The sequence below is a fragment of the Aquarana catesbeiana genome, linkage group LG11 (genome assembly GCF_042186555.1).
Source record: "Aquarana catesbeiana isolate 2022-GZ linkage group LG11, ASM4218655v1, whole genome shotgun sequence".
In the NCBI taxonomy this organism is placed as follows: domain Eukaryota; kingdom Metazoa; phylum Chordata; class Amphibia; order Anura; family Ranidae; genus Aquarana; species Aquarana catesbeiana.
Window position 1 is genome coordinate 89,961,159 of NC_133334.1, and position 22,661 is coordinate 89,983,819.

General features: G+C 40.1%; 1 protein-coding gene and 1 long non-coding RNA gene across 7 annotated transcripts in view; one reads left to right on the plus strand and one right to left on the minus strand.

Moving 5' to 3' along the window:
- BRSK2 (BR serine/threonine kinase 2) overlaps positions 1 to 22,661 on the minus strand; it is a 300,811-nt gene that overhangs the window by 7,870 nt on the left and 270,280 nt on the right. For 4 of the 5 annotated variants that reach the window (XM_073604730.1, XM_073604729.1, XM_073604731.1 and 1 more), the window contains exon 19: positions 18,435 to 18,482. The exons of the other annotated variant lie outside the window; for it this stretch is intronic. In XM_073604730.1, coding sequence (XP_073460831.1) covers positions 18,435 to 18,482 — 48 coding nt within the window. The remainder of the gene's footprint in view (positions 1 to 18,434; positions 18,483 to 22,661) is intronic. 5 annotated transcript variants of the gene reach the window in all.
- Positions 1,796 to 21,805, plus strand: LOC141112191 (uncharacterized). 2 transcript variants are annotated; one of them, XR_012236542.1, is made up of 3 exons: positions 1,796 to 1,938; positions 6,614 to 6,767; positions 13,862 to 21,805. It is a non-coding gene; the product is annotated as an uncharacterized lncRNA (long non-coding RNA). The 2 variants fall into 2 exon arrangements; XR_012236543.1 differs by having other exon boundaries at positions 14,011 to 21,805.

Sequence of the window (22,661 nt, forward strand, 5' to 3'; positions counted from 1 at the left end):
GCAGCTTTTAAATTCAGGCACAGTGAGACTCAACTTGGATGAGATGGAGGTTTTGTTGCAGTGCCCAGTCAGTTTAACACTGAAGTAAATGGAGTGAGAAGAGTGATAATTCCATCATGATGACCCAATAATTTATTATCCAGTTATCAAGGTGGGGCTTGTTCAGTGACCAAAGGGTATTACTGAACTACAATGGGGAAAACTATTGTCACTGACCTGGCAGGGGTGTCTATATCCCAAGAATGGCTGAACTTAATGACTAATCATTTGGGAGGTAAAAGTGAAAAGATATGTAGTTTTAACCATGTTTAGCTGGTGGCCTGGGGTTCAGTTTGACTAAACTACCATTATATAACATTTTGTAGCTTTTTAATATATTTTGATTTTGTAATTACTTTTATTTTTAAATTATTACTGTTGCAAATAATTACTCATTAACCAATTCATGTCATATTATACAGCTGTAAGAAAACGTTTGTGGACTGCTGCTTGGATGGCTTCTAAGATCTAAATTAAGATAATGGAAACAAATAGTCTTAGCCCAGGTTCACACTGAGCTGCGGGAACTCGCACAATTTCACTCCCTGATTTCGCCTGCAATTTCAGAGACATCTGTGCAGGTTTCTGCACAGATGTCAATGTAAATTTCAGCCCAAAATCGCAAAGAAGTAGTACAGAAACTGCTTTTTAAAATCGGTGCAGCGCCACAGATGCGGTTTCGCACCAATTAGGAAAGTGCCATTGACGGCAATTGCCTCCGATTTGACATGTCAAATTTCATGTCAAAACGCTCCAGTGTGAACCAGGGCTTACTCAATAAGCAACAATCCCAACATTTTCCATTACTATATCTTTATTAAATGGATGGTTTAAACAATCAAGGTCATTCAGGAAAACTAGTGTATGAACCCTTTAGGATAATGACAATTTGAAAAAAGGTAATTGGTGTTATTTAATCAGTTCAGGGGTGGGCTTTCCATGTCCTGCTTTATATAAAAATAATCATTCTTTCTCGTACATCACGGGACACAGAGCAGCCAAATACATTACTACTTGGGGTTATGCGCCACCTATAGGTGAATGGACACTGGTAGAATAACCAAAAACAGGAAGTGATCCCCTATATAACCCCTCTCATACAGGAAGTAATCCAGTTTAAAATGGTGGATGGTCATTTGTTGAGGTCTTTGTGAGTTTCCATGCTGTATCCCGCACAGGTTCTTAAAAATGAAGGGACTGCATTTCTAGATCGGATCCATTTCAAAAAGCTACTATGCTAAGATAAATGGTACCCGAGCCTCCTAAAGAAGAAAGGATCAACAACGAGGTTTTGCCTGTAATGCAACCTTCGGGTGCTGGACCCTGCGTAGTGGAGTCCTGGACACCACAACGCTAAGGCTTTCCTGCAGGGTGCTGTACAGGTCCAAGGGAGTGGACCCTCATGCTAAAAGGGTACCCAGTCCTTGAAGGTCCGTGTGACAGAACCCGCCGCGATGGGTGAAGGCTGGACTTCTGGCTTAGGCTATTGTACTGCGGCGGGAGTAGTAAGTGGCCCTGTGAAAAAACAGGGTCCAATTATTATTTATTCCCCTGCAACAGTTGTATCTAGGCTGTCAAGTTTAAAAAAAAAAAAAAGTTTTCCTTGCTATGCTTGCTTTGTCCACTAGAGGGTATGGGTTTCCTGCTGTGTTTCTCTTCCCAGAGCTGCACAAGCCAAGGGAAGCTTTTGAAAAAAAAAAAAAAGAGTTTTGGTTGCAATGCTTTTTTTTTTGCCCACTAGAGGGCATAGGTGTGCTGCTCTGTGTGTTCTCCTCCACAGGGGTGAGCACGGGCTCGTGCATGTGGCCCTGACGGCGAGGGGAGCTTTTTTAAAGGCTAAAAGCACAGTTCGTTGCTGGCCAGAGGAGGGGACACAGAGCAGTCTGTCCTGGGTGACACGTGAGTCCTATCGGTTATAACAGACACAGCCTAAATTATGTTGCAGTAGCTGGAAGAACAGTTCATTGTATAAGATTCTTCCAAGGGGGAATTGTGGTACTGAGGAACTTGTGTATTTGTATCACAAAGCCAGTTACCACTGCATCAGCAAGCCATGTCTTCTAGGAAGCAACCTGGGGGGGAGCGCTGCAGCAAAGGGCGCATGTGCTCCATCAGTGGCCCCTGTAGAGGCTAAACGGAACTCTGCTGCAATAGTCTCACCTGAAAGACCGGATGACACCGGGCAATCTGAGCCGCTGCGTCTATCCGGCGTTATGCCTGCTTCTACCTAAGTGTATATTACTAAAGAGGACCTGGCATCAGCTTTGGCTGGTTTAGAGGGCAAGATTGGCAGAATGATCACTTCTGTCACACAAAGTGGCAGGAAGCATGACAGGTCCCCTTCCCCTATTCCTCCTATATTGGAGCAAAACTGGGTTGAAGAGGTAAAAGAGGTAATGGCTGGTCAGGCAATTGATATCCAGACAGTGGAATCTCGCTCAAATGATTCAGAGCCTGAAGAGGCTTAGATTATATCAGTCTCTCAATCACAAAAGCTTCTCATCCATTTTTTGTACAGATGGTCCATACAGCTTTTAAGTTACCTCCAGTAGAGCTCCCTGAAACACCTTGTTCTTCCCTGGGTTCTTTGAAACCACAGCAGGGTACACAGGTATTTTCTTTTCACCCACTCTTGAAGCAGGTGGTATATTCTGACTGGGAGCACCCAGACAGGATATTTGTGCCTCCTAGGAGGTTTTCTCTGTTATATCCTATGAAGAAGTGAAGCATACCGGTTGTGGATGCAGCAGGTTTCCTCACTGAGCAAGACCTTAACTTATCCAGTGGATAATACACAGATCTTAAGGATCCTGCAGATAAGAAGCTGGAAGCCTTGTTAAAGGCATCCTTCACCCTGGCAGGTTCCGCTATTTAAACCCACAGTAGCAGCAATTGGGGTCTGTCAAGCCTTGAAGGATCAGGCTAGATGGCCCAATAGACCGGAGGATTCTGTTCAGGATGGAGCAGATCTGCCTCAGGCTCTTTGCTTTGCTATAGATACCCTTAAAGACTCCATGCAGCAGATCTCCCGCATTGCTCTTTTATCTGTGCACATGCGCAGAATTTTATGATTAAAAAGCTGATCAGCAGAGCTCCCTTGTAAGAGGATGCTAGCTGGTTTTCCTTTTTATGGAGAACATTTATTTGGGAAGATCTTGATAAGTACATCCAAAAGATATCTGGAGGAAAGAGTTCCCTCCTTCCTGTGAAACGGGTAGCTACACGGCTCACTTTTAAGGTGCCATGTGCTAATTCCTTAGGTTTTTCAGGCCCTAGCCAGTTCCGACAGCACCAGGGATCTGCTGCCAAAGGTAAACAACAGGGCCAGGGCCAAAAGAGGCTGTGGCTCCAGAAATCCACTAATGCTGGCACCAAACCTTCCTTGTGAAGGGGCGCCCCCACTCCTGCGAGTGGGGGGAAGGTTGCTGCAGATTGTGGGAAACGCTAATTCAGGACAGGTGGGTCATCTCCACAGTGTCTCAGGGGTACAGGCTGGAATTACACTGTTACCCTCCTCAAAGATTTGTGAGGTCCAGCGTTCCCACGGACCTTTCAAGAAGGGGCTTATCACTCCAAGCAATAGACCGTTTAAGGTGACAGGGGGTGATCATGGAGGTCCCAGTTCCCGAAAGGGGAACAAGGTTTTATTTGAATCTGTTCACGGTTCCAAAGCCAAATGGCGACATAAGACCAATTCTGGATCTAAGAGCACTGAACTGTTATCTCTCAGTGCGGCCCTTTCAAATGGAATCTGTCCACTCTGTTGTGACCTCTCTTCAAGAAGGAGATTTTCTGGCATCCATAGTCATCAGGAATGCTTACCTGCATGTGCCAATTTTTCAACCTCATCAAAGGCTTTTGCGTTTGTCATAGAGGAACAACTATTTCTGTTTGTAGCTCTGCCCTTTGGGCTTGCAACCGCAACCCCGGGTCTTCATAAAGATCCTGGCACCCATACTGGCTCTTCTAAGATCTCGAGGGATCTTGATTGCAGGCTACTGTGACCTTTACAGTCCAATTCCTGGAACATCTAGGATGGATCATAAATTTAGAGAAATTGGCCCTAAAACCAGTTGAAAGTCTGGAATGCTTAGGCTTTATCATGGACACAGTCCAGGCAAGAGTGTTCTTGCCTCCAAGAAGGGTCGAGGCCCTAAAGGATCAGGTTCGGCAGGTAAGCTGAAAAAGACGCCCGTCTGTCCGACTCTGTATGAGGCTCAAGGAAGTCTCATCTGGTGGTTAGTAGACCAGAATCTGGTACAGGGAAGGTCTTTTCTTCCACTGTCGTGGAAGGTAGTGACCACAGATGCCAGTCTTTCTGGCTGGGGCGCAGTCATGGAAAGTTCCACAGTCCAGGGGAAATGGACTCTGAAGGAACAGGGATTGCCCATCAATGTACTAGAGCTGCGGGCAATACGCCTCACGCTGAATTATTGGACGTCAAAGTTACAGGGTCACCCGGTAAGGGTGCAAACAGACATCAGGGTGGCACCAAGAGTCGACTGGCCAACATGGAGGTCAGTCATGTGTTATCAGGGGCAGAAAGGCATGTGCCAGTGCTGTCTGCCGTCCACATTCCGGGGGTAGAGAACTTGAAAGCGGACTATCTCAGCCGCCAACAGATACATCCAGGAGAATGGTCTCTGCACCTACAGGTGTTTATGCAGATTTGCCAGCGGTAGACCTGCTGCCATCCAGGTTCAACTGCAAGATTCAGCAGTTTGTATCCAGAGCAAGAGATCCACTTGCGATCGGGATAGATGCTCTGGTAGTTCCCTGTACTTAGTTCTCTTTGATTTATGCAATTCCTCCGATTCCTCTTCTGCCCTATCTTTTGCGCAGGATCCAAGAAGAGATGACATCAGTCATTCTGGTAGCTCCGGCCTGGACCAGGAGGGCTTGGTATCCGGAGGTAGTGAGATTAGCAGTAGGCAAGCCTTGGACACTTCTGCTTCAGCTCGATCTACTGTCACAGGGGCCTATATTCCACCCGAATTTACGCTTGCTGAATTTGACGGCGTGGCTAGTGAAGCCAGGGTGCTAGGAGACCGTGGTGTCTCAGGACCAGTGGTAACTACATTGGTGAATGCCAGGAAAGAGGGTCACCAGGAAGGTTTATCACAGGGTTTGGAAGGCATACATTGCATGGTGTGAGGCCAGAAGTTGGCATCCTTGCAGATATTTGGTAGAGAGAATTGTCTCTTTTCTTCAGTCAGGCTTAAATAAAAGATTAGCCTTGACAAGAATTAAAGGATAGGTTTCAGCCTTATCAGTGTACTTCCAGAAGCCTTTGGCTTCATATTCCCTGGTCCGGACAATTCTTCAGGAAGTGACTCACTTATTGCCTCCTTTTAAATCACCTCTTTGCCTTTGGGATTTAAATTTGGTTATCAAAAAAATTCCGTTAGTTCTTTTGACACGGAAGTTGGCTTTTCTTTTTGCAATTACTTCGGCTAGAAGGGTCTCCGAATTGGCGGCCCTTTCCTGTAAGGAGCCGTATTTGATTTTGCACCAAGATGAAGTGGTGCTATGTCCTGTTCCGTCCTTTTTTCCTAAGGTAGTTTCTGAATTTCATTTAAATCAGGACATTGTTCTACCTTCTTTTTTCTCTCAGCCTGGCTCGCCAGAAGAGAAGCAGTTGCACCTTTTGGATGTGGTGCGGGCGTTCAGAGTCTACCTGGAAAGGTCTGCAAGCATCAGAAGTTCTGATGCGTTTTTTGTTTTGCCGGAAGGCCCGAAAAGGGGTCAGGCGGCTTCTAAGGCATCCATTTCACTTTGGATTCGCCAATTAATCACTCAGGCCTATGGCCCGAAATGTAAAGCTCCTCCCTTTGGGATTAGAGTTCATTCTACCTGGACTTTTTGCCATCAGGCGTCAGTGGTGCAGATTTTCAAGGCCGCTACTTGGTCTTTGGTACATATGTTCACAAGATTTTATCAGGTGGATGTTAAGGCAGCAGAGAACTCGGCTTTTGGCCGTAGTGTCTTGCGGGCTGCTGTATAAATCTGATGCATTTTTCATACAGTGTGTGTCTCCCTCCCCTCAAGGCTATTGCTCTGGTAGGTAGTAATGTATATGGATGCTCTGTGTCCCATGATGTACCAGAAAGAAAATTAGATTTTTTCTTAATACTTACCTGTGAAATCCATTTATTTGAGTACATCACGGGACACAGAGGCCCCTGCCCTCTGTTTTTGGGAGTTCATTGCTTGCTACAAAACTTGATTACTTACTGTATGTGAGGGGTTATATAGGAGATCACTTCCTGTTGTTGGTTATTTTACCAGTGTCCATTCACCTATAGGTGGCGCATAACCCCAGGTAGTAATTATATGGCTGCTCTGTGTGCTGTAAAGTACTCAAAGAAACGGATTTTACAGGTAAATATGAAGAAAAAAAATCAAATTTTTTGAATACCTTCTTTTCATACCAGAATTTGTGATTCAATCAAACTGATTTCAGAGGACGTTTCAGGATAATTTTACGTTTAGTGAAGTTGTCCTTTAAGTACTTACCCCACCCCTCTGAGTGACGCCATCTGGTAAATTATATATTTTTTTTCCCCTGCTCTAGTGATCATCATATTATGTTGAGCTGCACAGTGTTCCACAACCCTTGTACTGAAGAAGTCCTGGCTGGGTCATCTTAATGGACATGTGTGTCACACGTCCATCAATTTACACGAGTCATACTTTGCTGGACAGCCAATGGTCACAGGAACAAGAAGGTAGGTATTTCACAAGATGGGCTACACCTAGGAAGGTGTTTGGGAAGGTAACTTCACTGAAAGTTGTCATTTAAAGGCTAAAACTGATTTTTGGGGCTAAGGTGTATACATAAAAATATTATACTTTGTAAAGTCATCCAAGGGCCAATAATGGATCAACTTCCAAATATACAACATACAAAAACCCCAAAGAAAGGAACTTTTTCTAAATATATCATTACTGAAAAATCAAAGCTTTATACCCAGTATTTATATCAGAACATAACAAAAATAAATGATAATACAAAATATCATAAAGATTGTTACATTTTGATATACATACTGCATAAAACTTTTTAGATTTTTCAGCATTGATATATTTTGAACAAATTGTTTTTGGTTGTCCATGATCTAGCCTTTTCTTTGGGACATTAGGCTTTTGGATGTTGTTTGCTGATGCTTGTCACACTGCAAAGAATTAAATAAAGAATTTTTAGAGATGTGGGACCCCCATCAGTCTCCAATCAAGAACACAGTAGGCTGTGGCATGATCTGAAGTAGATTACTTAATCGGGGCATACCAAAAACCTAAAATATGAACAGATTTGTATACAGGAATAGGCCAAAATGCCTAATCCTGTGTAAGTCTGATCTGCAGGTAGAAAAAGCATTGGCTTGTTTTATTGTTTAAAGTATAAATTAAATTGATTGTTTAAACCTGTTTTTCTACTGGCACAGTTCTATTACTAGGAGGCAGAAAAAGGCCTTTATCAATCAAGCTTTAACTTTTTAATAATGTCTCCTTAACCATGTTTTGCTCTGCCTTGCTGTGCGGCAGTATTGATAAATCAAGCCCCATGTGTTTTTGTTATACAAAGCTGCCTTTATTCATAACTAGGAGTTAGATGAAGTTTAAAAGCCATTTTAGCAGACTTTAAATTTTCAGAGTTCAGAATTTTTTTTCACGGTTGCTTGTAACTACACTAGGTATTAACATATTAATGAGCTATGAATAGCTTCCAGTTTCCATGAAGTTGTGTCCTGTCACCTATGATCAATATGATCGTCAGTGATCTTCAGTTTATCTGTGCTGATATTTACATAATAGAATTGATTAAAAAAAAACATAAAAACACAAATTAAAGATAGTATATAAAGCTCCTGCTAATGTAAAATCTTTTCCTACTATTCAGTTGGAGATGACATTTTTGTAGGATGAACCAGTGCTTGTGAAATTCTAATTAAACATATACACTCTAGTTGTTTAATTAAAAACAAGATAAAAACTACTCACAAAGGCAGCCAGCAGTAGTCCGTATGCCTCCTTCCTGGGACCTGGAAAACTGCTACCACTGGAATAATTGCCTCTGTGCGATTACTATGCGATTGTTTTCTTCGACCTTTGTGAGTAGTTTTTATCTTGTTTTTAATTAAATAAACCTGTCAAGGATAATGCACTAGGCTGGTGCGCTCTCTTTTTTCTTCTTTTCTTTTAACATTAGGACTATCCCATCCTTTGAGAGCAGCAAAGCCGAAATCCATAGTCCTTCTCGAGCTTTTGGGACTTTTTAGCCAACACATCAGTGCGCAAGAGTATTTTTTGTTTCGTCTTTTTACACTCTAGTTGTTGTCTTTTGCATGCCAGTTTGATTCAATATTTCGCCCAATTGCTCATCTTGTGTAGTTGGCTTTTGACAAGTCTCATGTCCAGGCTCTACTCCCAATTTTTTCAAGTTCTCTTGCGCTCTATAGGGTTTAAGTCCCAAAGTCAGCAGGCGAGCACATTTGTAAAGCACACTACTATTTTCTTTTTTTTTTTTTGGGGGGGGGGGGGGGGTTAAACAGCAAGTTTTAGTTTGATTGCTGTTTTCCACTTGTTCTCTATTAATTTTTTCTGCTTATTAATATAAATGTTTTTTTTTTTTTTTTTTTACAGCAGCAGTCCAGCCATACCACCACTGCTTCTTAAAAAAAGAAAAAAAAAAAACACGCATTTATACTTTTTTATACCACTGGTTATATATATATATATATATATATATATATATATATATATATATATATATATATATATATATATGTGTATATATATGTATGTATATATATATGTATATATATATATGTATATGTGTATATATATATATATATATATATATATATATATATATATATATATATATATATATATATATATGTATATATATATATATATATATATATACCGTAAAATTAAAGTATTTTAAAGTATTCAATTAAAGTATCATCAAAAAGTACATTTATTTCAGTAATTTAATTTAAAAAGTGAAACTCAAATATAGATTCATTACACACAGAGTGATATATTTCAAGCATTTCTGTCTTTTAATTTTGATTATTATGGCTTACAGCTAATATAAACTCAAAATTCACTATCACAGAAAATGTGAATATTACATAAGCCCAATACAAAAAAGGATTTTTAATACAGAAATGTTTGCTTACTGAAAAGTATGACCATTTACAGTATAGTATGCACTCAATACTTGGTCGGGGCTCCTTTTGAATGAATTACTGCATGCATGCAGCGTGGCATGGAGGCGATCAGCCTGTGGCACTGCTGAGGTGTTAAGAAAGCCCAGGTTACTTTGATATTGGCCTTCAGCTCATCTGCATTGTTGGGTCTGGTGTCTCCCATCTTCCTCTTGACAATACCACACAGATTCTCTATGGGGTTTAGGTCAGATGAGTTTGCTGGCCACTAAAGCACAGTGATACCATGATCATTAAACCAGGTATTGGTACTTTTGGCAGTGTGGGGAGGTGCCAAGTCCTGTTGGAAAATTAAATCCGCATCTCCATATAGCTGGTCAGAAGAGGGAAGCATGAAGTGCTCTAGAATTTCCTGCTAGAGGGCTGCGCTGATTTTGGACTTGATAAAACACAATGGACCAACACCAGCAGATGACATGGCTCCCCAAATCATCACGGACTTTGGAAAATATTGCATTTCATTTGGAAATCAAGGTCCCAGAGTCTGGAGGAAGAGTGGAGAGGCAAAGAATCCAAGTTGCATGAGGTCCAGTGTGAAGTTTCCACAGTCAGTGATGATTTGGGGAGCCATGTCATCTGCTGGTGTTGGTCCACTGTGTTTTATCAAGTCCAAAGTCAGCGCAGTCTTCTACAAGGAAATTCTAGAGCGCTTCATGCTTCCCTCTGCTGACCAGCTTTATGGAGATGCGAATTTCATTTTCCAGCAGGACTTGGCACCTGCCCACACTGCCAAAAGTACCAATACTTGGTTTAATGATCATGGTATCACTGTGTTGATTGGCCAGCAAACTCGCCTGACCTAAACCCCATAGAGAATCTGTGGGCTATTGTCAAGAGGAAGATGAGAGATACCAGACCCAACAATGCAGATGAGCTGAAGGCTGCTATCAAAGCAACCTGGGCTTCCATAACACCTCACCAGTGCCACAGGCTGATCACCTCCATGCCACACTGCATTGATGCAGTAATTTATGCAAAAGGAGCCCAGACCAAGTATTGAGTGCATGCTATACTGTAAATGGACATACTTTTCAGTAAGTAAACATTTCTGTATTAAAAATCCTTTTTGTTTTTATTGGTCTTATGTAATATTCAAATTTTCTGAGATACAGAATTTTGTGTTTTCACTAGCTGTAAGCCATAATCATCAAAATTAAAAGACAGAAATGCTTGAAATATATTACTCTGTGTGTAATGAAACTATATAATATATGAGTTGAATTGAATTACTGAAATAAATTAACTTTTTGATGATATTCAAATTTTATGAGATGCACCTGTGTGTGTGTGTGTGTGTGTGTGTATATATAAATATATATATATATATATATAAATATATATATACACACTGTATACAGGTACATATATATATATATATATATATATATATATATATATATATATATATATATTTTTTTTTTTTTTTGTACCACAGCAGCTCGATCATACCACTGCTTCTTAATATAATGTGTATTTTTTTTTACAGCAGCAGTCTGGCCATACCTCCGGTTCACATGCAAACATGTATTTCTCTTTATTTGTTTTTTTTTTTTTTTGTTTCTCTTTTACAGTAGCAGTGTGACCATATCACTGATTTTTAATATAATTTTTTTTTTCGTAGTAGCAGCAGCGGTGGACCATACCGATGCTCTTTAAATGAGCTCCTAATGCCGCGTACACACGAGCGGACTTTTGACCGGACTGGTCCAACGGACCAAGTCCAGCGGACAATTCGACCGTGTGTGGGCTTCATCGGACCTGCAGCGGACTTTTTCGGTCGAAAATCTGACGGACCTTAGATTTGGAACATGTTTCAAATCTTTACGTCGGAACTCCGCCGGACCCAGTTCCTATCGAAAAGTCCGCTCCTCTGTATGCTAGTCCGACGGATGAAAACCGACGCTAGGGCAGCTATTGGCTACTGGCTATCAACTTCCTTATTTTAGTCCGGTCGTACGTCATCACGTACGAATCCGTCTGACTTTGTTGTGATCGTGTGTAGGCAAGTCCGTTCATTCGGAAAGTCCGTTGGAAGTCCATCGAAAGTCCGTCCGTCGGACCATACCGGTCAAAAAATCTGCTTGTGTGTACGCGGCATAAGTCTTAGCCTGAACTGGTATACAATTTTGCAGGGTCTATTCACAAATATTATCACACAGGCTGTTGCTCTATAGCTGCATGGTGATAATTGTGAGGTTCTATTAGCTGTCTATTGAAGAATGCAGAGAATGGAACTATTTGAAGAGGAGATAAACTAGCAATTTAAAGAAATAACGTTTTTTTTAGAAAAAATACCTATGCTATATTATTTTTGAGAATTTTGTCCAGTGCAGCCTCACCCATACCTATTGGAGTATGAGAGGGAGCTACACAGTGCAAGGTTATAAGAGCATTTGCACTCAGATTGAGCAAATTCTTATTGGGCAGCGTTGCTCATAGTTTTTATTTTTGCTTTCGTTTTCTAACCTGCACCAAGGAAATTACAAAAACTTTCTGCTATGGGTGTCCCATTCATTTAAATTTAGTTTCGTATTGTGAATTGGTTGCACAGCAATAATACCATTTGGTTCTTCACCATATTGGTATGATCAGTCTTGGTTGAACCTATAAAACTGTCATATCCAGAATAGCCAGGTGACAAGTACTTCTAGAAAACAGAAAGCAGCTGCACCAGCACAGCTTAGTAGAAGATAAGGAATATGGTAAAGTGAGGAGGAAAAGAGGAAGGTTATAAGAGATAGGAGAGGAGAAGTAGAGAGATAGATGTTGCTTGCACAAGAGGCACTGATATGCAGAGACAGCCAAAGACAGATATGAGACAATATGACAGTTACAGATGAAGACAAATCATTCAGAGAATTCTGTGCATGAAACATTTTACAAGCAATCTATCAGCTTCGTTGTCATAGAAAGCTGCAATATGCTGTAGTGTTTAGAGGCATTGAGCTGAATGACAGGTGGACACATGAAGCTATTAGAGGCGTGAGAGAGGGAAAGACTTACATTAGCGTGTTGGCAATGAAAAAAGCAGCAAATGGGGTGAGGAAAGCAGAGCAGGAGCCGATTATATAGTGTGTCTTGTTCAAGCCTGCAAAGGATTCTGGGATATGTGGAAATTGTGGATTCAAAGGTAGAGTAACAAGTGTGCAGTGTAAACCTGGCCATACACTTTACAGTCTGATTGTGCAACCTCTGTACTTTGTCAACACTGTCTTGTGATGGTCTTCCTACCTCTGTACTTAGTTAAAACTGCTATAATATGGCCTAAAAATCCAATTTGTATATAGTTAAGCCCTTGTGCTATAAAGATATTGGTTGTTGTAAGGGCTGATTCCCACCATACCACACAGCAATGCATGGCACATAACACTGTGCATTGCTTTGCGGAGTGAAGGTGCACTCACCTGCACTGTTGGAATGCATTGCAAGCCTAGTCTTCTTTTCTTTCTTTTTTTCTTCTTTTATTTTTTTTTTAAACTTATATGTAAGTGCTGCAGTGCACTGTGATATGTTGCAGTGCACTGTAATGCGCTGCGATAAACTTGCAGCATGCTGGTATGAAGAGCCCTATACAGAGCAGGTCTTTTTCCCTTGTCTGTTGGGACTGCCTTGGTCAACCCTACCCAACCGGCCTTGTGTGAACCAGCCCTAAAGGAGTTTGTGCAATTAGATTGTAATGTATGTAGCCAACTTAAGTGAGGAAATCAAATAATATCTTTAAAAAATTGTTTCGAAGCCAGCAAATCATATAGGTAGAAGGGCAAAATAACGTTTCTGTTGCACACATAAATGTGTAATGCTTTGTTCTGCGTATTATCTTTGTATCTGGTTAGGAAGGGACTCATGAGTAATAAACTATAACATCTGTTTTAACTCATCTTTCTATACGGATGGCATGTGTGTTCTTAAAATAAATCTATGGCCCAAACGCAACAATAAAGGAATGTTGTTTGCAGGTGAACTAACTTTGAAGATATTTTGAGAATGCAGTAAACTCTGCAGTCACAAACGGCCAATGTGTAAATGTGAATATGATATGTAATTGAATTGCCTGCCTTTGTTGTATCAAAACTTACAGAACAGACTAAATGCTCTATCATTTTTTTGTTCCAGTTTACATTATTCTGCTAAAGTGTATCTATAACCTACATGCAGTGCAAGCAAAGTTTAGACGATGAAGAGTTTTACTGGAAACCACTGAATGTGTAAAACAGTTGCTAGCACAAGACACAGGCAAAAGATACACTTTATTGAAATAGGGGTCACTTTGTTTGTAGTCCTAAACGCTGGGCCTTTGCATACTATATAATCAGGCCCATCTACAATTTTTATGAATATGTGAAATTTGCATGGGTTGATAAAACATGTGATTATGAAATGACTTTGTTGCCCAGGACAAGCAACATGAGAGGGTTACAGATTGCTGCTTCCATAGCAGAAGTATAAAGTACACTAAATTCAATTATCCATTAGGCCTCATATATACAAAATGGAAGAAAAGGAAAGAGCATTTCTACCCACAACAATCAGATTTCTGATGTGATTTTTCTGCTGCTTGTCATACTTCCATTTTTCCTCTCCTCCAGTTTTATACAAGGAGCCCTTTTGGGGAAGACTGTCTTCGCATTCATGTTTCAAGTGCTGGGCCAAGACAGTAATACTTTGTGTCCACATAAACTGTAAGGACAATGTAAGTGTTATATGATGGAACTCACTGTTGACATGTTTTTTGAAGGAAATGAAATGAGGGCTAGAAGCCATGACCAGTGCAGTGACCAAAATGGAGGAGACTAAAGTCATCATGTAAGAGCAAAAAGATGACAAGGGAATGAAAATGAAGGCACAACATAAACAAAAGGGAACACGAAGTGGATGATAAAAAAGACACAAAAAGAAAACCTGGAACCTTATGAGGAAGGGTGAAAGAGAGAAGAGACAGAGAGACAGGGGTGGGCACAGTGGGACAGCCGCATGTGTTAAGAAGAAAATTACTGAGTACTAAATTTAATGTTCCCAGATTCGATTAGGCATCTGCTGAGAAAGCAGTCTTACCCCAGCAAAACTGAGCTGGGCACTTCATGTTTCTTGGATACAAGATTTCCTGTGCTACCAGCTGGAGCTGGAAAAATATGGCAGCCAAGCAAGCCAAAAAGTTGCAAGCAACTGTACCGACAAGTAGGGGAAGAGGATGAGCGGGGCTGAGCCACTTTCCATCACAGCTGATTTTCAGTCTGTAATTGGGGGAATTGATTAATGTCATAATATCATTTAATCATTTAAGAAAATGGACATATAGGCATCCCAATCGAATTATAGTTATAAGAAAAAAGCCATCAAGCCAATGAAAGTTTTAAAACTCTTAAAATGTGATCCTATCTTTATCTAAGTCATAAAAAGGTAACTTCTAATGTTAGTGTTAGAAAACATTATAAAACAATGGAAATTACCATCTCTATGTTAAAGAAATGTTTTTTCACAGTCAAGGTCACCGATGGATAAAGTATGTTAGCCAGCTAGACATCCTTGATCAATCACTTTCCATATCTGTTAATCAGACCTGTGCTGGAGCTAAGAGATATTTTGCCTCATTCCTGTATCAAAAATATGTATTCTTGGGAAGTCTTGCTTGAAAAGCCTTCTTCAGATACTATTATGGAATTTCAGTTGGAATGTAGTCAGAACTCTGACCCGGGTCTCTTTGAGCCATTTTGCTGTTGATTTACTCCTGTGTTTATGTGATCCAACTTTCTGAGTTCCAGATCACAAACTTACAACCTGACATTTTACTAGAGAATCTCATACTACAAATTGAAATTCATTGATTCTTAAGTTTTTGCAAGCTATCCAGCCTCTAAAGCAGCCTCAAATTATCCCACCATTCTTCACAGTTGGTATATTGCCCTTGTACTGGAATGTGGTGTATTGTATTCTCCAAACATAATGCTGATTGTAGACTCATGTATACAGATGTTTTCAAGTGTAAGAGATGCCTGCAGATTCTAAGCAGCAACACTAAAGTTCTTTGTTATCTATGTCAGCAGTGTACCTCACACCCTCACACTGAACTTTGTATACAGCCTCCTCCAAGAAAGAGCAGCATTCTGCTGACTTTCCCTTATTTATATTCGGCCTTTCTGACCGTAGATAGATGGAGTCCCACACCTTTAAAAATCTATTTGTAATCCTTTCCAATCCTATGAGTTTCAATAATTCTTCTGAGATCTTCTAAAATCTCTTTCAATCAGACCGTACTACACATCAGTAGAACCATGTTGTAAAAATAAACAGGTAACCATATTATTTTTTTATTTTTACAGCAGAGCAGGCCAATTCTACACCTTAGTTGACTAGAACACCTTACCCATTGATTGAAATACTTGGCTCTCAATACTCTGTTGTCAATCTCTCATTCTCCCCAAGGTTCATCTACTTTTTTCATCAATGACCTTGATTATTAAAAGCATTTTTAACACAGATATCATAATGTAAAATCTTGTGAAAGTTGTTAGTTTAATAAAATTGTCTTTATTTGCTTTGACTAATTAAATACAGATGTGATCACACTAAAACCATTTTTGCAAAAATTCTGATATTTCCTAAGGTTCAGCAACATTTTCTCACGGCTGTACTTACACTATATGGACAAAGTTTGTGGGCACCTGACCATGTGGGCTTGTTAGACATCCCATTCTAAATTCATGGACGTTAAAGTGGTTGTAAACCCTTCCATATACCCAATGAAGGGACTATCCTCAGGTGATACACAGAGAATAATCAAATCCTGCTACACAAGTTGTATCTGTCTATCTGCAGTCTTCTCTACATCCATTCATTCAAAGTCGTGAATTTATAAGCTTGGCTGAGAGTTCAGAAAAAGGGGGAGGAGAGCTGAAGTTACACTCTGCAAGGGGGAGGAGAGCTCTGAGAGCTGATTGGAGGGAAGAGGCACCCCCCCTTCACAGGAACAGAGCTGAGGCTGTCACTCAGTTGGAGCTCCCTCCCCTGTCACCATTTTTCTCTTGGTGTCAGGAAAACTTGTCAGAAGTAATTCATGCTGATAGCAGAGGAATGAAGCAGCAGACAGAAATGACACTTAGTATGTTTAATTAAGACAAGTACACACGATAGAAGAATATGCTTTGTTCATATTTCATGTCTGAGGTATACAACCACTTTAACCACTTGCTGACCAGCCGCCGTCATTATACGGCGGCAGGTCGGCATGATCCCGCGAACCATTGTAGCTATACGTCAGCTCCTTTAAGCCGAATAGCAAGTGCGCTCGCCGCCGGAGGTGCTCGCACACGCCTGCTGCACTGCAGGGGTCCAGATGCTCATGGCCGATGGTCACAATGACCACCGGCCACGAGCGATCGCGGGCATGAGAGTCAGAACAGGGACCCTGTTCTGTTCTGTGAGGAGAGACAGATCGTGAGTTCCTAATAGCTAGGAACCACGATCCTCATCCCCTCTAGTCAGTCCCCTCCCCCTACAGTTGGAACACACGGTCAGGGAACACAGTTAACCCCCCTGATCGCCCCCTAGTGTTAACCCCTTCCCTGCCAGTGACATTTATACAGTAATCAGTGCATTTTTATAGCACTGGTCGCTGTATAATTGTCAATCGTCCCAAAAATGTCAGAAGTGTCCGATATGTCCGCCATAATGTCGCAGTCACAATAAAAATCGCAGATTGCCGCCATTGCTAGTAAAAAAAAAAAAAATAATAGTAAAAATGCCATAAATCTATCCCCTATTTTGTAGACGCTATAACTTTTGCGCAAACCAATCAATATACGCTTATTGTGATTTTTTTTTTACCAAAAATATGTAGAAGAATACTGCCTAAACTGAGAAAAAAATTGTCCTTAAAAAAAAAATTGGGATATTTATTATAGCAAAAAGTACAAAATATTGTGTTTTTTTCAAAATTGTCGCTCTTTTTCAATTTATAGCGCAAAAAATAAAAACCGCAGAGATGATCAAATACCACCAAAAGAAAGCTCTATTTGTGGGAAAAAAAGGATGTCAATTTTGTTTGGAAACAGCGTCGCACGACCGCGCAATTGTCAGTTAAAGCAACGCAGTGCCGAATCGCAAAAAATGCTCTGGTCATTGAGCAGCCAAATCTTCCAGGGTTGAAGTGGTTAAAGTGTGACAAAAGGAAAAACTTCTTTTTTTTTTTTTGACATCTATACCTTGGTGAAAAGTTAGAACCACTGTTTGTATTGCTTTTTGTGTCCCCATTAGGGAGATTCTAATTTGTTTCATTGTTTCTTTCTAATTGTCCTGAGCAAAAATGTCACTGGGATTAAAAGTGAGGGGAAATTCTAAAATTTTTAGCTGTCAAAGAACAAGAGTAGAGGGTAATCCTCCAAAGGGCTATACTTGTTCCTGTGGCAACTGTCTAAGAGCGGATTCTTCTCAAAGTTGTTCAGGAGGACTGAGATCAGGGCTTTGTGCAGGCCCCTTGAGTTCCCCCGCACAGACTTATGAAATCATTTTATTATGGACTTTACTTCTTGCACAAGAACTCAATAGTTTGGAGAGGTGTCCACATAACGTTGTTAATATAGTGTATTACCAATGAAGGCATAGATATTAACTATGCATATTAGATGTCAATCATCCAACAGATTTCATTGTATTTAGATACTATTTTGGCAGTCTGCAGGGTACAAAAATGGTTACTTAGGGACTTGCATGTTAATTCAGCTGAAAATTGTCAATTGATGATTCAAGGGTTCTCTGTTGTAAAGTAGCTATATTCTTAGTGTGTTTAAACGTTACATAGTGTTGTATGTGGAATAAAAACATGTTTACAAGCTTGTGTAATAATGTGCAACCATCAAATGTATTTACCGTACCTCTGAAGCAACACAGCCCCTTAATGTTGAGAAACATGGGTGAAATCTGATGGCTACAAATGGACAGAATTCTTTGACATTCCTATAGCTAGGTTAAGGCCCTCTTGTGTAGTGATATGTATGTATAGTAAGTAATGTACATCAGTCTGCATTGGTTGGCGTGTAGTTTAAGGAAAGGTTGGTAATCTGAGGTAAGGAATCGTTATGAGCAGGGGAGTCTGCGTGGGTAGCAAAGGGGGGGAGCGATAGCAATAGCAGCAGAGGTATGAGCACACAGCTGGAGGGTCCTTACCACATTTTGAGAGCTTCCCACTGAGATACTCCATACAGTTATTTGGGTCTGAACAGCACAAGGGGAAAAACAGGGTGGGGGACATGAACCAAACATTCCCATTCCCACACAAAACGCACCCCCCCCCCCCCCACATTTCCACTTTTCCATTACACCATATATGTTCTTGTTGCAGTATGTGTGTGACTACTGCAAGCTCTGAGGTAGCATAATAAGTGCAAGCTTATAAGGTAACATGGTGGAAGCAAACATTTTGTGGGAACCTACTTATATAACTGTATACCTGGTTCAAGTGCACAATGGGACAATTTTTCAAACATCTTAGAAATTTTAGCCTGTATGTTCACTGAGAACAGCCAATTTCACTGTAATATAGATTAGACCTCTCATGGAACAGTGATGTCCATAGTTCACGGTGAAAGAACAGACTGAAAATTCATTTAACCCACAAAATGACTGTATTTAGTGTATAGTTGTGGGAGAACCCATGTCGAAGAATACATTTATCATCTCAAAGTGTCTGCCCACACATCGTTCATATTCTCTTGGAAGTCTGCTGTTCGGTAATGTCTATTTTGTTGGGACATTGGGGTAATAAAATAACACACTAGGAAGAAACTATTAAATGTTATGATCATGAGAATGTGAGATGGATTAGAGTCTCCAAGTCAGCCAGTGAAGGTTAGACACAGGAAGTGCACATATTACATTGGAATTACATGGCTGCCAATAATGTTCAACTTCTAGAGACACTATTGCTAAGTTTTGTTTTTAAGCTCAGTGTAACCATACTGCTTTGGTGAACCGTGGGCCCTGTATACACAAGTGGAAAATTTTAAAGTGTCATTACACCAAAAATTCATACTCCTTCTTTTGGTAGATACTGTAGAATGAAACCATCTGACAGCTTTTTTTTTTTTTTTAAATCCACGAGAACTTTATTGGTTCTCTGCATTTGAGTTCTCGAAACTGCACAACTGCTGTGGCCATAACAGAATGTCATGCTCTCCCTGCTGGATTTATTTATTTGTTTTATCTTAAGGAGTAAAGAGTGTTCAGATCCTAATGTGAACCCAACTGTGTGAGCCTGCCAAGAATCTGTCACCTGTACTGGTTTAATCATAAGTGGCCAGGGCACGCCTCGCCTTGCAGCTGCACATATACATGCCCCTTTTATACACGTGGCTGTTGCCCAGTTCGGTGACAGCTTCCTGGTTCAACTAGGATCTGAACACACCTGAGCTTATTCATATGGAGAATGCAACAGGAAGAGTAGGAACCATCAACGGTGGGCAAGAACACTCAAATGCCAAGGTGGACAGCAACATAAATTATGGCAGGGATATCTCAATATATAAAATATGATACTTAGGGCTAGACCAGCAGGCTCTACCTCCAATTAAAATAACAATTTTGGATGTTTGACCCTTTCATTTTTTAAATTTTCTTTATCTACTTTTGGAATTAAGCAATGCTATAAGAATTCAAGATTCAAAGCCCAAATAACATTAAATATTATAAGAATTTAATTGAAGTTATGGTATGGTTTATTTTTCTTGAAAACCTGGGAAATTTCTAGGAGCTGAAATATTAAAGTATAACTAAAGGCAAAACTTTTTTTTTACTTTTGGATTGAGTGGAGAGGTATTAGAACCCCTGTCAGTTATTATTGCTGTCTGTGCCCTTGTTAGCAATATTTACCTTTTTTACTTCTTCTGTTACTATTATTTTAGGTTGTCCCCAGAAAAGTAATAGAGGGGAAATCTTCCAATGGTTACACTAGTTCTGGTGAGCTGGGGGCCTCCAAGAATTCCTTTAATTTGCAGGGATTTCCTCTCACTTCCTGTTTGGCTATGGGACAGGAAGTGAAGTGAAATCTCTGCAATGGGGCACAGATGGCGGAAAAAATCTGACAGAGATTATAACCATCCCCTACTCCAGGAGTAGGCAACCTCGGCCCTCCAGCTGTGGTGAAACTATAAATTCCATCATGCCTCTGCTTCTAGGAGTCATGCCTCTGCTTCTAGGAGTCATGCCTGTGATTGTCAGGGTCTTGCAATGTCAGGGTCTTGGACTTCTTACCACAGCTGGAGGGCCGAAGCTGCCTACCCCTGCCCTACTCTATCCAAAATGAAAAAGAAACATTTTGCCTATAGTTCCACTTTAAGGTTGTGTGCCAACTACTGTTGGACTCCACTTAATAGTCTGTAGATGTGTTCACTTTGAATACTTTATCATGTGCAGATAAAATAAATAATTGAGAATTTGATTTTCACATGAATTGGTTATTAAATGCTACATTTAGGTCCCATATCTGATGACCAGTGGGAGTTGGCACTGTCCGTACTGCGCATGGTCTCCTTATCTCCCACTGAAACGCTATCTCAATTATTCATCCCACACAGGACTTATCACACTCCTGAGAAATTATTTAAATGGCACCACAAGGATACCCCTCTTTGCCCCAAATGTAAGGGAGGCCCAGCTAATTTAATTCATATGTTATGGAGATACCCCAAACTTCACCTTCATTGACGAGGTGTTATTATCACTATAAATTCAGTTTTTCAGGCAAGTTTGACAGAAGACCCTGGTATCTGCCTTCTAAGTATGGTAGATGAATCCTCTTTGCCTGAAAACACTTTTACACCTATTGTTAGGGTCCTTTTTCAGGCCCGTAAGCTTATAGCCCAAAATGGATGTCTCCACATCCACCAACTTTGGTTAAATGGAGAGGGCAAATAAATGACACCTTATCTAGAGAGAAACTGCCTGGAAAAATTTGAAAAGGTATGGGACATGTGGTTAGCTTTCCCAGGCTTGGCCCCCACATCTCTTATTTTGTATAGACTATTACAAAAGCCTGGAGGAGCACTGATGTACCGTCCGCTAATGCTATGTTTTTCTTGTGTGTGGTAGAGCTGTTAAATACTGATCTCTTAAGATATCGATCAGAGGAAGTTGAGAATTAGGTATGATTATGGTTTAATTAATTTACAAATGGGATGTTAGTTTTTAGTGTCTCTTTTATTTTTATTTTTCCTTTTTTTATTTTTTTATTTATGGATTAAAGGTCTTAATCTTGTGTGCGTAAAACATCTTAAATTACATCATATTATGTTTTTTACACCATTGTTGTAATACAAATTACATATTGTTTATGTTGGTATTATTTTTATTGCCCACTACGATTAAACCAATATGTACATGGGCTGTGTGTATGTTTTGTGTTTACTGCTCTTATAAAAAAAACGTCAATAAAAAAATATCTGATTTAAAAAATTAAAAAAAAGTCTACATTTAATTACTTATGTATTTATTAAAGTATTAACATTTATTTATTTATTAAGTCTCCATATTTCATAGGACCTATTCACAGTAGCTCTTTGTATTGAAGCACAGATCTAAAGTTGGATTCACACCACATGTGTTGTGTTTAGCACACACTGCTGTGCCCTAAATGCTCTTGTGTTGCATTGTACTGACTTTTCAATGGCTCCCAAATGCACAGCGAGCTACAGTAGCTGTGCATTGTAGTATACTGCACTGAACAAAATGATGCAGGAATGTTTTTTTGAGGTGCATTTCCAGCCTATTCAAAAGAAATAGGGTTCCTTAAGGTAGCAAGAAACCACACAAAAATACCTGTGTTACTGCAGAGCATAGTGTGAGCTGGCCCTATCTGACCCAGTCCATATAACTGATCTTGTATGGCCTTACATGGATAGATATTTCAAACTTAGAACCATCCCTGGAATTTGAAGAGAGTTGGCAACCACGGAATTAAAACAACATTTATCAATGTGTCTGAAAGATAAATGGTCTCAGGAAGTTGGCAAATTTACAAAAAACTAGCGCGAAGAAAAATGGTGAAAAATGGTGCAAAATTTTAGAGCAACCAATGAAGTTTCATTTTGGTTGCAGTGAGTGATAGCTTTACGCTTTATGTAATTCATCCCCTATAATACCTAGATCAACCAATCAGATTCTTCTTTTCTTGTGTGATATAAATTATGAATCTGATTGTTTGCTATGAGCAACAAAAACTGTCTGACTACATGGAAGGCAGCACATGTTTGCATGATATCATTTGTTCATTAGCCAACTGACAAACTTGGGAAAGTCTTAAAGGAAGCCTGCAGTGAAAGATGTAAGCAATTCATCTCTTTTTATAAATGCTGGTCGCCTGGCTGTCTCTGGCTTCAATATTTTTTGAGTCACTGATCC